At 42.9% G+C, this 14,989-nt stretch overlaps 1 protein-coding gene across 1 annotated transcript in view; it reads right to left on the bottom strand.

The window, feature by feature from the left end:
• The window catches only part of cdh16 (cadherin 16, KSP-cadherin), a 28,984-nt gene extending 14,065 nt beyond the window's left edge, over window positions 1-14,919 (bottom strand). The window contains exons 1-11 of the mRNA XM_088991397.1: window positions 14,851-14,919; window positions 14,620-14,670; window positions 14,434-14,529; window positions 13,057-13,191; window positions 12,634-12,763; window positions 11,181-11,339; window positions 10,422-10,618; window positions 7,290-7,415; window positions 5,648-5,798; window positions 3,120-3,332; window positions 411-487 (exon numbers count right to left, since the gene is read on the bottom strand). Of these exons, the coding sequence (XP_088847523.1) occupies window positions 411-487; window positions 3,120-3,332; window positions 5,648-5,798; window positions 7,290-7,415; window positions 10,422-10,618; window positions 11,181-11,339; window positions 12,634-12,763; window positions 13,057-13,191; window positions 14,434-14,529; window positions 14,620-14,664 (1,329 nt within the window). The 5' untranslated portion in view covers window positions 14,665-14,670; window positions 14,851-14,919. The remainder of the gene's footprint in view (window positions 1-410; window positions 488-3,119; window positions 3,333-5,647; window positions 5,799-7,289; window positions 7,416-10,421; window positions 10,619-11,180; window positions 11,340-12,633; window positions 12,764-13,056; window positions 13,192-14,433; window positions 14,530-14,619; window positions 14,671-14,850) is intronic.
• Window positions 14,920-14,989: the final 70 nt, after the last annotated feature.

Genomic DNA, 14,989 nt, shown 5'->3' on the forward strand with positions numbered 1-14,989 from the left:
AGCACCATATCATTTAGGAATTAACTCTTTTTTTCTGACGAAAGGAGAGAGTATAATGTTTCTAATGCTGAATTGAATGTTGATGTCGTCCTCAAACTCAAGATTCTGTGGGTCTTGGAATTTGGGTGACAATGACAAAAACTCCGGCACTGGATTGGACACATTTTTGCACGGCTGGCACTGAATGAGTTAAGAGCACCGTCTACTTCGAATACAAAGAAGAGAATAAAACCTCAGATAACACGTTGCCATCTCACTGAGCCTCGGATTAGGGGGCAGTGCTTTATTTAGTTCCCCGCCAGGAAAATTAGATCAGTGACCTGCAGAGTCATGGTCTGCGGTCGAGTAGGGGGGCGGGTTAGGGGGGATTTATTGCCCAAAGTACAGATGAGCAGCGAGTTTTCGCCTACCTCATGTTGGGAGAAGAGCGGCGCGTTGTTGTTTTCATCTTGGACGCTCACCACCACCGTACAGGAACTGTTCAGACCTGCCGGGCACATGATGACACCTTTTATTGGTCACTCCAGGTCAGGAGCAGAATACCAATCAAAGATGAGGAAGGAAAAGCTCGTACCTCAGCTCGCCTCCATTTCGTGACCCATGTGGCAGATGCTTCCACTTCCTGTTTCTTGCTTTCAGCGTTAACTAGGTTAGCGTCCTTGCGTCGTGATAAAGCAAAGCGATGGAAGTTGCTATTCGATGTACAGTGATATTACTAACTTAATTGGTTCCCAGAAAGTGTGTGTAAGGCGCAAAGTGTGTATTCCAAACATTAATTTCGCATAGGAAACCATTACAATGAGAACAATCCGTTCACAGGTCCCCATAAAACACCATTTTCTACTAAATAAGCCTTAAAACTACACAGAATATACCTTTTTTATGTATAATAAATGTGCTATGGTATTGTAATTAAAGAAATAAACTGGACTGTAGAATAAAGTCGTTTTATTGACCTTTGTGATGGTCGTTGATGGTTTGATGGAATGGATAGCTTTTCGCATAAAGTGCCTGAAGGAGCTCTGGGTTGTACATCTTACAAGTTGTGCTACTGCAGCAGCAACAGATACAGGCAGACACATTAGAAATTTCATTAATAGCTGGTTCCCTTGCTTGTATGTTCTCTTCAAATTGTACAGATGGCTTGTGCGGGTTTTTTTTTGTGGAGCTTGATTCACCTTATAGTCTACACTCTGCCTGTGAACTATCAATAAAGTTGAAACGAGTCCAATTTTCACTGTGTTTTCAATCAATGTTCTCATTATTTCACTTTTTTACAATTTTGTTTTTTGTTTCAAGGTGTGTCTTCTCCCTTTTGTGTGTGTGTGTGTGTGTGTGTGTGTGTTTCTGTTTCTGTGACCCCTCCCCCCGCTCACTGCTGCGCGTGTCCCCTCCCTCCTCTACTACGAATATTGACCAATCACGTGCGGCTTTAACCGAAGACTGGGGGCGGGGAATAAGGACCAAAAAAAAGTCGGCTGCCATTTTCAACTACTTGTTCGGAGAACCGTCTCGTTTGCGAACTACACATCACTCATCGTGGCGCTTTGTGTGTTTCCCGAAAAATAGTTTGTATGCCAAGATTATATTCTTGCGAATTTAACGTTCAAAAGGCGAAAAAAGCGTTCTTAGGCTGACGTATCACTGTATTTGTATTTTCCAAAGTAACGCAATCTAATCGAATCTTTACAACCAAGGATGATATTAATTGATGGATGTTTCTATTCGGGAGAATTCGAGGCGGCAGAACAAGGCGATGCTCCAAGGAAAGCTTAGCTTTGTGATTTTGTGCAGAGTTGAATTTCTTCCGTGAGCACTCAACATAATTTGATCTCAATTCAATTGAATTCCACAGATGATACTGCGCCGCGTCTTCTTGTGTGTCCGCTTTGGACACTTTGGGGCAGGATAATCAGCGAAATACGGATGTAAAGGACACACTGACATCAAAACAGCTGCAGCCAAAACAAATACAAAAATGTGCACGTCACAACAAAGGATCAGGAGAAGATAAACAATGGATGCCTGTGAGTATGGATATCCACGTAACATCCGAGTTACGACCGGTTTCCGTTCCGACAAAACGGTCATATGTCAAATGGTCGTAAGTCGAAATCCATTCAAAATGGCCAACGTGAGGTTTATACGACAGGACAGGATACAATGTCAATCTGTTGTTTTTAAGCCACGTTTTCTATTGAAAAATATTATATACCAAACTCTTTACAGTTCATGTATACATCTTAGAACTTTTAGTGTAATGTTTATCATTTCATATTTCGTATTCTCAATTTTTATCTGTAATATCATAATATAACTATATACTAGTCCCAGTACCAGTATGCTAAGTCGACCATTGCTACGTGTGGCTAAGGGTGTTTCCATGTTGTCTAAGCAACGGCAATAGACGAGGTTGAAAAACCTCTGTTGATTTGGATGAACGAAAAGCAGTGAGCAGGGGACAGTGTGAGTGAGGGTATGATCGCCGAGAAAGCACGGCAACTTTAACATAATATAACTATAATATCTGTACTATCTATACTATGTAATATATACCAAACTGTTTACTGTACAGTTCATTTATAAATGTTATATTGTACTTTTCGTGTCGTTTTTATCAGTTTATATTTCATCTTATCAATTTTTAGGACTGTATACCTCTACCTGTAATGTATACCAAACAGTTTACTGTACAGTTTATTTATACATTTTATACTTACCTTTTAGTGTTGGCGCACACACGTTCGACTGACCCAAATACGCACAGCTACCCACGCATGTGCGCTGTTGAAAAATCACCAGAAGAGGTCGCCCGACACATACGCTCGGACTCAGGTGGACCCGAAGGAAGAAAGCAGTGTACAGTACCACAGGAGATGTTGCCGAGATGGTATCTGTCCTGTATAACTACTGTACTGAGCGTTGTCACGCAGTAGATTGCTGTGCGAGAGTGAGATTCTTGCCGGCTGCTCACGCGTTGCGGTGCCAGGCGTAGAATTTTTGGGAAAAAAAGGTCTGGCGGTCGTGGTCCTACGTACGGGTGGTCGTAAATCGCGCCGGTCGTAACTCGGATGTTAGCTGTATTATCTATTGACATGCGCGATGGATATTAGGGTCACCTTTTGCATCTTCAGCTGTGATGGTGAGCGTGTACTGTGGTGCGGTTCCTTCCATGCTGTCTGCTTGGACCGAAATGACACCAGAGTCCCGGTCGACTCTGAACAGAGCACGAGGACTCTCTGGGATTTGGCCAGCCAAACGGTAGAAGATGCGCACGTTATCCGTCTTGGGATCGTCATTATCTGCGGCCTGAACGGTCAAGATCTCCGTTCCTGGGGAGAAAAAGAACATATGCATTGGTTGGTTTTGAGGCTTTGTGGTATTTGCAACAGGTTGAGAAGATGACTTTTTCCTTGAAATAATACGTGCCAAAAAGGCTTTTATCGCAGGGCCTCACATTTAGTTACAAACGTGAACCTGTGGGTATGTGTGTGTGTATGACTAGTCTTGTGAGGACCACTAACATTTTATACCATACGTAGTGAGGACATTTTTGCCGGTCCTCACAAGTTTATGATTCTAAAGGCTTCTAGAGGGTCAATATATGCATCTGTTCAAAGTCTCAAAGAGGTCCTCACAAATACACCCCAAATGATTTTTTGGTGTGTAATTTCATTTCACTTGGATACACAAACATTTTACTCACTGTGTGTGTGTGTGAGTGTGTGTGTATGAGAGGAAAAAGTTCATACCGCAAAAAGTAAAACCTTATTTTAACCAAATTCACTACAGGGGTGAGGACCTTGAATGTAGCCATTCAGAATCCTCACTCCTGCTGTTATTTCAGTTTCTAGCCCAGCCCACTTTTTATTTATTTGTTTTTAAAGAAGTTCAAGTGGGAAATGGCCTGACATTTAGTGTTCAAATGGAACACTGGTTCTTCACGAAATTTATCAGCAACGGCGGTCCTCACTCCTGATCTGGAGTGATCCGGACCTCACAAAAGCATTGAAACGGGTGTGTGTGTGTGTGTGTGTGTGTGTGTGTGTGTGTGTGTGTGTGTGTGTGTGTGTGTGTGTGTGTGTGTGTGTGTGTGTGTGTGTGTGTTTTCCATCCCGTTGTACCTTTCTCTTTTTTTGTAACATATTTGGAATCTCTTCATAAACAAAAAAAATGAAAAGTTTACTCAATCCCGCAATTAGTAATTTACAGCCAGACATTTTTACAACTATTTAGACATCTATTGCTACAAAATAAAACACACTTTCCGATAACGACGCACTTGAATGCACCGCTTCTTTTATGACGAGGCAGTTTCACGAGGACATGCCAAGGACGATGTGACGCTCTACTCTGTTTTTTTTTTTTTTTTTATCCTTTTGAAAAAAGGTTTTCCTCTCTGTTCTTTGCCAAACTTTTAAGGCGGCAGTCCGGTCAAATGTCATCATATCATTTCTTTTCATACACCCACAATGAAATCGACATTTCTTAAATTACAAAATTGTACAATCATCAACAATGCCACTTTATCACAGATCTGTCTTTGAAATATTAATTCCTTACGGTGAAATGTTTACAATGGCATGCAAATAGTCGTTAACTCATTCACTGCCAGACACGTGCAAAAATGTGTCGACTCCAGTGCCAGGGTTTTGTTCATTGTCACTTGAATTCCAGGCCCCGCAGATTATTGACTTTTTGGACGACACGGACTTTCAATGCAGAGTAAGAAACATTTGACATTTTCTTTTATTAGAAACAAAGGGTTAATTCCTAAATTATATGGGTCAAGAGCTATCTGAGTTTGAAATGGGGGCGGCTGTACAAAATACAAAACAATACATATACAGTGATGCCTCGGCTTACAAACGCTTTAGTTGAAGAACTTGTCGCCTTACGAACATGACATTCGCCAGAACATAATCTCGGCATACAAACTAGTTTTTGGCGGACGGACCAACCCACACAGCGCCACGGTGTTGGCAGACTAGTTTTCTTCACCCCTTTCTTTGAGTGCAGACGTGGTTTGTTATCGAGTGGAATACTTTTGCGATAATAATAATAACAATAATAATAATAATGGGACCGAAAAAGACCCCACAAGTGAGGTGTGCGTTTGTGTGACTTAGCGTCCCAGTACCAGTATGCTAAGTCGACCATTGCTACGTGTGGCTAAGGATGTTTCCGTATTGTCTAAGCAACGGTCTCAGGCAATAGAAGAGGTTGAAAAACTTCTGTTGATTTGGATGAACGAAAAGCAGTGCGCAGGGAACAGTGTGAGTGAGGGTATGATCGCCCAGAAAGCACGGCAACTTTACTCGGATATCATCAAGAGGAAACTACATCAACGACCATCACAAAGGTCATTAAAACGACTTGATTGTACAGTACAGTTTAGTTCTTTACTTAAAATACAATAGCACATTTATTATACATAAAAAATGTATATTCTGTGTGGTTTTAAGGCTTATTTAGTAGAAAATGATGTTTTATGGGTACCTGGGAACGGATTGTCACTTTTAATGCTTTCTTATGGGAAATAAAAAACGTTTCACCTTACACACACTTTCTGGGAACCGATTAAGTTTGTTTATCTGTATTTAAGTAAGTTTGGCTGTATTTCTTTTTGTTCCATTTGTTGACCCACCTCGGGCAGCCAGTTCCTTGACCACGGTGTGGTACTGCGCCTGTGGAAAGGTGGGCCGGTTGTCGTTGGCGTCGCCCACCATGACCCGCAACTCCACCGGCTTGGCGATCTCTTGGCCATCCGGACGCTCCACCACGATGCTAATGACAAACTGACGGCAGCACACAAAAGGCTTCTTTTCAATATCAAAATTATTCAAGAATAATTTGGGACGTTCGTACTCGTAAAGGTGATATGAGCAAATTAATACTTGAGACTGATTGATCAATGGAGAAACCAGCAGCTTCTCATCCCATGAAATCAACTGAATTTGCTTGCGGGCTCAAGTTACGTGCGTTCAATTTAAAACGTAGCCAACGCATTGACGCTCGTTGTAATTTGATCAAATGGCGCCACTATTTTCAATACAAGTGGCAGAATTTATGAAAAGGTTAAAAAACAAAATCAGCCATATTAACTCATTCGTTGCCATTTCCCGAATTTATCCGGGAATTGAAAAGCATGACGTGGAGCGCCATTCCCAAATTTGTTTGGGTTTTGGTTTTTTTTTTGCTGGGTTGCCAATCAAGCGCCGGCCAGACCTCTGGCAATGTTTTTTTCTCTTCCCCAAGGAGGCACCATTTGTGTTTTGTCCATGTTAGCGCTTTGTTACACCTTCAGGTGTTATTAAAGGGCTATTTAAATCAATATGTAATGGATTTTGTACATTCGCCCCCATTTCAAGCTCACATAACTCCAGACCCGCATAACCTAGGAATTAACTCTTTTTTTTCTGAGGTTTATTATGCGACACTGAATGTTTATGTATTCCTAAAACTCAATATTCTTTGGTTCCTGCAATTTGAATTTCTTGCGGGGGTGCCGATCAAGCGCTGGTCAGACCTCTGGCAATGTTTTTCCCTTCCACAAGGGGGCATCATTTGCATTTTGTCCTTGTTAGACCTTTGTGACAGTTTCAGCTGTTTTTAAAGCGCCATATAAATAAATATGTATGCATTGAATTGTATTCTGTACCTCTGCCCCCGTTTCCAGCTCATAGAACTCCAGACCCATGTCATTTAGGAATTATCTCTTTTTTCTGACGAAAGAAGTGAGTCGACGGTTTCATACGCTGTATTGAATGTTTATGACGTCCTAAAACTCAACATTATGCGGGTCCTGGAATTCATTGGAGTGACAATGACCAAAACCCTGGCACTGGAGTGGACACACTTTTGCACATCGCCTGGCAGTCAATGAGTTAACTCACTGTACGAGATTGCACGCAATGTTGCTAACAAATGTTAGCTTGGTGAACATATTTTAAAAAGAGTGCTTTGTGTTTTGGTCGTTTTGATCCCTAGTGCACTGATATGGCATGAGTCCTTCTTGTGACTTTTGCCCGAGCGCGGTGAAAATGAAAGACAAAAACTGTCGCCGCCTACTCTCATTTTGCCCGCAGGACATTGACACCGACCGCCCTTACGTGCCGGTGTCTGGCCAGCAGGGTGAACTGCACAGATTCCATTGGCTCTGCTTTGACGCGATATTCCGACTACACGTAAACACAGCCTCGCGGGGACGCTTGGGCGTCTCCTTATTTTGAAACATAACCGCATTGGTTGTTTGCGGCGGGAGATGTTTAGCTGGCAAGTTTACAGACCTGGTCTTGCGTTTCTCTGTCCAGGGGTGCGTTGAGATAAATGATTCCCTCTCGGCTGATGGTGAAGAGCATTTCTGGAAACTCCCCCTCCAGACTGTACTCGGCTTGGCTTCCACTCCATTTCACCTTGACAAACATGCACACGGCCACTCGACGTGACACCAAAGCCGCGACGGGAATCGCGACATTTATTGTCAATCCGAGCCATCGACGTGAACCCAAGCGACATGTTGTTTACACGATCGTTGAGGCCGTTCCGATCCACCGAGCGTGATGTGAAACAGAGAGCGTGGCCAAAACTAACGGTGCAGACTGAAGAGGGGTTTTCCATTTTTCCGTCCGGCCCTTGACGGACGGCTAAAAGAGCCTCGGACGGGTTCCAACAGGACCCAACAAGGAGCGGCGGCGTGTTGTCTGTCCTGCGTGTACTCTGGAAACGAGTGGCCCAAAAGGCTCGGCTTTTGTATACACATCAAAACGTTAGCCAGCCGGCTGACTCTCGTTCTTCGTTCGATTCTGGGAAAGGAAGGAAAATGATGTTTTATAGGGACCTGGGAACCAATTATTCTCATTTTTAATGGCTTTTTATGGGATATAAATGTTTGGGAGACGAACCTTTCTCCCTACACACACTTTCTGGGAACCCAATGCCTCTCTTCCGCCTTCTTTCCTTTCACTATGCCTCTCTGAAATTAAATCCTGGTTTACCCAGAACTTCCTCAAACTTAACAGCGAAAAAACGGTAATTCTCCTCATTATCAAAGTTAACAGTTTCTCTCTCACGATTGACAACTGGACCGTTTCTCCCTCCCATCAGGTGAAAAGCCTAGGTGTCATCCTTGACAGCACACTATCTTTCCACTCACTCCCATATAAATAACTTAACCCGGTCTGCGTACTTCCACGTCCGCAATATCAATGGTCTTGGCCCGTCTCTCACTCCTCACACCACTGCTCTCCTCGTTCATAGTCTCGTCACCTCCCGGATTGACTATTGCAATTCACTTCTCTTTGGTGTCCTTCTCCACAAACTTCAATTCGTCCAAATTTCTTCAGCTCGGATCATCTGCAGAACCTCATCCTTTCACCACATCACAGCCGTCCGTCCTCCAAGAGCTGCACTGGCTCCCGCTCAAATCTAGAATCAACTTGAAAATTATTCTTTCTACATTTTGCGCTATCCATCCATAACCTTGTCCCCCATACCTATTTGACCTTCTTCAAATTTCTATTCCCTCTCGTTCCCTCAGAACCTCTTCCTCCCCGCCTCTGTGTTCGCTGAGATTCCCAAATTTATTTGGAATTAAGTTTTTTTTCTTGCTTTCAAAACTCTCAAGGTCACTTTACAGTCACAGGATCAGTTTTTCTGCGGGTGAGCAGCGGCAGCCACACACGCCAGCGTTCACTCAACCCGGAACAACTCAAATAGATAGAAAGCTAACTAGCTAGCTAATAGATAGCAAGCTAGCTAGATAGCCAGCCAGATAGACAGATAGCTAATAGATAGCCAGCCAGATAGCCAATAAAGCGCTGTATAAACCAATTTGTATTGTATTTTGTACAGCCGCCCCCATTTCAATCTCAGATAACTCCAGACCCATATAACTTGGGAATTAACTCTTTTTTTTCTGAAAGAAGAGAGTCTAAGATTTCTAACGCTGAATTGAATGTTTATGTAGTCCTAAAAGTCAATATTCTGTGGGTCGTGGAATTTGAGTGAAAATGACAAAAACCCTGGCACTGGAGCCAACACATTTTTGCACATCGTCTGACATTGAATGAGTTAAACGGGATTCCCACGGATATAAAAGTGGTCTAATCATTTTTATTTTTCATTCTGCTACAGCTTTTTTTAAATTTTTTATCCGAACGACTGACCATCGACGTTGTTTTTCTTGTGCTTATTTTGGCGATCTTATGGGAAATCAATGTTCGGCAGACAAACTTTTCACCTTACACACACTCTCTGGGAACCAATTAAGTTGGTGAGCTGAGGTATCGCTGTATTATATTTGCAAAGCTTGTTAAAGGTGTGCCTATTTCTCTGGTGCGCCATTATGGGAAAGTTTGAAAATACCCTATTCATTCGCGGTGCACCTTATACACCGGAAAATACAGTCATCTGAGATTTTTACGTTAATTCTCTCTCCACATTACTTGTGCTGCCGAAAATGAAACATGCCTCCACTCGTGATGGTGGGTGGGTGGAGTGGGCTGTTGAGAGGCGGGAGGGCGAGTGCGGGGGTTGACCACACAGAAAAGCAGGAGGCGGATGGGCGCTGCCGATGATTCTTCAGAGTTCAAGTGACTCAGACAGGATGTGGAATCAATGGCCTTTAAACAACATCAATAATTCAGCATTCGGGAAGACCCGAGAAGCTCTAAAAAAAGAAGCGACGGGCAACGCCATGCGAGGCTTCTGCGTTCAAGTTATCGATCGATGATTTCATGGCCGTACGATTCCACAGATGCAACCAAATTTGACTCTGTCGCGTCGCGTCGATGGATCAAATTAGGAAGCTAAAAATAGCTTGCATGTCGCTGTGTTTCACTTTTTACTCGGCAGTGGTCCCCCTACCTTTTGTTGTGTGTCATGGACATGCTAAGACAAGCACACATCATCATCATCATCATCATAATAATAATAACAATAATAATACATTTCATTTCTAAGTGCCTTTCAAAACTCTCAAGGTCACTTTACAGTCACATGATCGGTTTTTCCGTGGGTGAGCAGTGCCAGCTTTCACTCAACCCAGAAGACAAATAGACAGTAAGCTAGCTAGCTAGCAAATAGATAGCTAATAGCTAGTGAATAGATTGCTAATATTTAGCAAATAGATAGCTAATAGCTAGCCAATAGATAGCTAATACCTAACGAATAGATAGCTAATAGATAGCTTGCTATATAGCTGATAGACAGAGTAGCGAGCTACATTGTTGCAGCAACCCCCACCGCCATCGCTACTTTAAATTAGCATATTTCCCGTTGTATGAGGCGCATCTAAAAGCCTGCATTTTCTTCCAAAGATGAGCCTGCGCCTTCCACGCATGTGCGCCTTTGCGTGAAGTCAAATTCAGCCAGAGGTTCTGCAAAACAATCCACTCTGATGAGGGTCTGAGGTGGCATACCTGTGAAATGGCGATAGGATATGGTCCCGGGAGATTCTCCTGCAATCGGACCGGATCCGGTGACGCCCAAGTGTTCCCCGTCACCTCCACGGTGACCGTGCCGGTGGTGAAGAAAGCGTTGGATTTGCCAGCCATGTCCTTCACCATCGCCGATAGTTTATATCTGCCGCACATCTCGGGATCCAGTGTTGAAGCTCCTGGGGATTCATTTATTTGGGGTTACTTTTTTTTCATGCTTGGGTGACGATCAAGCGCCTCTGGTCATGGTTTTTTTTCTTTTCCCCAAGGGGGCAGCATTTCCCTTTTTTCCATGTTAGCGCTTTGTTCCAGCTTCAGCCTTTATTAAAGCGCTATACGTATATATAAACCAATATGGATGTATTGCGTTCTATTTTGGACATCTGCCCTCATTTCAAGCTCAGACCTATATCGTTTAGGAATTAACTCTTTTTTCCTGATGAAAGGAGAGAGTCTAAGGTTTCTTACGCTGCATTGGATGTTTATGTTGTCCTAAAACTCAATATTGTGTGAGTCCTGGAATTTGAGTGAGAATAACCAAAACCCTGCCACTGGAGTGGACATGTTTTTGCACATGTCTGGCAGTGAATGAGTTAAATTCATTCAACACCATTTGATGCGTTTTGACCTCATGGACAATCACAATATGACATACGTGGCCGTTTTGTTCTAAGTGCCATTGACGATGACTTTCATTTATGTCCGCAGATGATTTGTCAGCTGCGACCTGGAAGGACTGACCGTCCTCGGTGAGGGACACCTCTCCGCTGATGGAGTCAATGAAAAACATTTGCGGCGAGGGGATTCTGGGCGTCTGCTCCATCAGGCGGAAACGCAGCTCGGCGTGGGCGGTGTTGCGGTCATCCCGATCCAGAGCCTCGACTTGCATGAAGGGGATCCCTGACAGGCAGGCACACGTCATGGACGGACGGGTACAATGTCAACAACAAACAGGGAAAGGCACCTTTATTTACCTAGCATAGCGCCAATGTCATTCAAATACTTCAAAATACAGTCATACCTCAGCTTACGGACTTAAGTCATTCCCAGAAAGTGTGTGTAAGGCGAAAAGTGTCTCTTCCAAACATTAATGTCCCATAGGAAACCATTAAAAATGAGAATAATCCGTTTTCAGTTCCCCATAAAACATCATTTTCTACGAAATAAGCCTTCCGGGACAACCGACACCATTTTTTGGGTTGTTTCCTAACTGACATCAGAAAAACGTTTGATAGCATCTAAAATAGCCAAAACACGCAGGCTGATATTTTTCGTCAAATGCAAAACACCAATAAAAATGATTTCAAAACTGCCACAAAATGAGCTCGGAAGTGGGGGGATTAAGAAAGTCCCGCCCCCTTGTTCATGACATCACTATTGGTCACACACTGCCTTGCTCCAGAATCAAAACAATGGCTTCCGATTCGGAGAAGATGCTTTCTTGTTTCTCATCCAGTTATGAATATGATTCAAATTGTTCCTGAAGAGGAAAGCATACATGTTTGCCATCGATGAAAGAAGTCTTTCCGTATCAATTCCAGCCATCTGGACTCCAATGTAGCGCCCAGAAAATGCACAAGATGGCGCACACGCTCCATTGGAAATGGGCTGATTTGTCCGCTGGGAATTTGTGTGAACTTACACCTTCTTTATGCATGTTAGCGCAATTGGCTGCGACACACAACGATTCACCATGGCATTATTTATGTTGTTTTCCTTCTAATTTTTCAATCAACACGGTGTTTTTAGATTAAACAAAGTACCCAAAATGCATGGTGTGTCGCTTTGTCGGTCAGGGGTGTTCCCTCCGTGACGTCACGGAGGGCATCGCCATCAACTTGAAAACAAGACTTCATGAATATTCAGCTTAAAAGGTAAAATATAGCTCTATGCGCTGGAATCTTTGTCAAACGCGCTCAGTAAAAGTCATTTGAAGTCATAATGGACGCAACTTGTCCGGGGGTCGGTTGTCCTTTAATAAAAAAAATAATTTAAGACATTTGTAAGCAAAGCGTAGAAAAACAGATATATATTTCATTAAAATGACTGACATGACGCAAGAGGCATTAACATTGATGACTGAAAGGCTGGAGATGAGTCATGTGGGCGGGGCGGGAGGGGCGCTGGCTTTCATCTGTGCGGTATGTCATGCATATTAGCATATTTGACAATAAAGCTGACTTTGACTTTTTACCTTTGAGAAGGCCCAGTTGCACGCTGCCCCGCATGCTCTCCTGAATAAACGCCGGCACGTTGTCGTTCTTGTCGATGACGCAAACTTCCACCGTCAAGCTTTGGCGCTGCCCTGACATTCTGAAGGACACCTTGGAAGAGCCACAAAGACAACAAATGACTTTCATACACGGCCATCTTCAAAACGGACAAGACTGAGGGCTATTTTTATTAATTCGCACGATGGACAACTTATCGCGTTACTCGGCTTTTAGTTAATATTTTTTTCTGGTGATTGTGATTTTTTTTTCTCCCCCAAACATTCATTCAATTATTTATTGACACTTTGAACCAAAAAAAGACCATTAAAAATAAAAACAAAGAAGGCAAATTAAAATATCCGATGTGAGGAAGCGCTGCACTATCCCTCTTCATGTTGGAGTACCTGCAGCGAGTAGGACGGCTGCTTTTCTCGATCCAGCGGTTTTAGAGCATAAAGAAACTGAGAGTCCACTCCAAATATGCCTTCGTCGTCTCCTGACACCGACAAGTCACTGTAATTCCCAGGAAGGCTGTGAAGCTGAGAAGAACTCACATTAGCCAAATAAACTCATTATATATACAATACAATAGTGATACCTCTGTTTACGAACGCTTAAGCTAACCAACTTTTCGCCTTACGAACGTTAAATTTGCAAGAATATAATCTTGGCATGCAAACTATTTTTCGGGAAACACACGCAGCGCCACAATGAGTGATGTGTAGTTCGCGAACGAGCCGCTTCTTGGAGCTCCTAACTAGGAGTTGCAAACGGCAGCCGCCTTTTTTTGGTCCTCTATTCCCCGCCCCAGTCTTCGGTTAAAGCCGCACGTGATTGGTCAAGATCCGTGGTAGAGGTGGGAGGGGACACACGCAGCAGTGGGGGGGGGGGGGGGGGAATTTAGAGAAACACAGAGCTGCACATGAATCAGGAAAGGCAACCTGGAAGTTCGTCATCCATTGATGATTTCAAGGTTAGCCACGGATGGTTCGAGGGGAGTCATACTGACATTGGTCATGGTGAGGTAGCGAGTTCTAATGATAAAGCTGCCGAAGCTTACAAGGAATTATTCCTCAAGATGGTGGAAGAAGAAGGCTACGTTCCTCATCAAGTGTTTCATGCTGATGAAAGCGGCCACTCCATTCCATCAAGCCATCCATCAATGACCACCACAAAGGTCAATTAAACGACTTGATTATACAGTACAGTTTATTTCTTTAATTATAATACCACAGCACATTTATTATCTATAAAATAATGTATATTTTGTGTAGTTTTATGGCTTATTTCATAGAAGATTATGTTTTATGGGGACCTTGGAATGGATTATTCTCATTTTAATGGTTTCCTATGCGAAATTAACATTTGGAATACAGTAAAGTCTGGTTATATCGATATCGGTTATATCGATAGTACCGCTTATTACGATACTATTTCTATGAATGCAAGGAGAAAATTACATGCGCGCAGGGTCGGATATATCGATAGTCCCGGTTACATCGATATTTTTTGGGACTCCCGAGAATATCGATATAATGAGACTTTACTGTATATCAGTATTATTGATGCTGATGTGTTCCTTGTGACTCTAACAGTCGTTTATTTGATGCAATAAAATTGAACTCATGTTTACTGGATCATGCTTTTTCTTTTTTCATACACACCGCGCATCTCCGACATTTACAAAAAAAATGCAAATAACTGCGTGTCTTTCTTCATCACATGCGCAATGTCACGGTTTTCTTTCAGAACTTGTGAAGAAGATGGAAAAACTCTCCTACCTTGGATAAATACCAGGGGAAAATGCCATCGTAGTTCTCCGGCACGCCGATTTTAACATTTGCGCTCATGCAGGATCCAAAGATTTTTAGCAGCACCTGTGAAGCAACAACATGGGGATTAGCCTTTCCAATTCCATGTCGGAATTCTTCTTTTTTTTTGCGTGTGTGTATCTGTAGCCATCTTACTGTGACTGCAAAGATGAGTTGACGTCCCCTTTGGCGATCATCCATGACTCCCTGAAAATGTTCCATCATTTAGACCAGCGTGACTTGCGACAAAAGTTCCAAGCGGACGGAACTAACAGACTCCCAAAAAATGGATGAAACAAACAAAAAAATAAAGCAATCAAAAAAACAGGAAATGAATCGTAAAATGTGTATGAAAGGGCAAGACAAGTTTTGTAGAATGGTTCGTACCTTGTTGAAATGAGTGCGGCGTCCCCGCTGGCTGAGGTGTGAGCAGAGTTTAAATTGCCTTTTGTTTTCGTGCTCCTTCCAGCGATTAATGGTTAACACTTTGAAATAAGCGTGCTTAACTGGCATGTTTCCTTTCTGG

This window comes from Hippocampus bargibanti, linkage group LG03, assembly GCF_051943395.1.
Source record: "Hippocampus bargibanti isolate YZ-2025 linkage group LG03, ASM5194339v1, whole genome shotgun sequence".
In the NCBI taxonomy this organism is placed as follows: Eukaryota; Metazoa; Chordata; class Actinopteri; order Syngnathiformes; family Syngnathidae; genus Hippocampus; species Hippocampus bargibanti.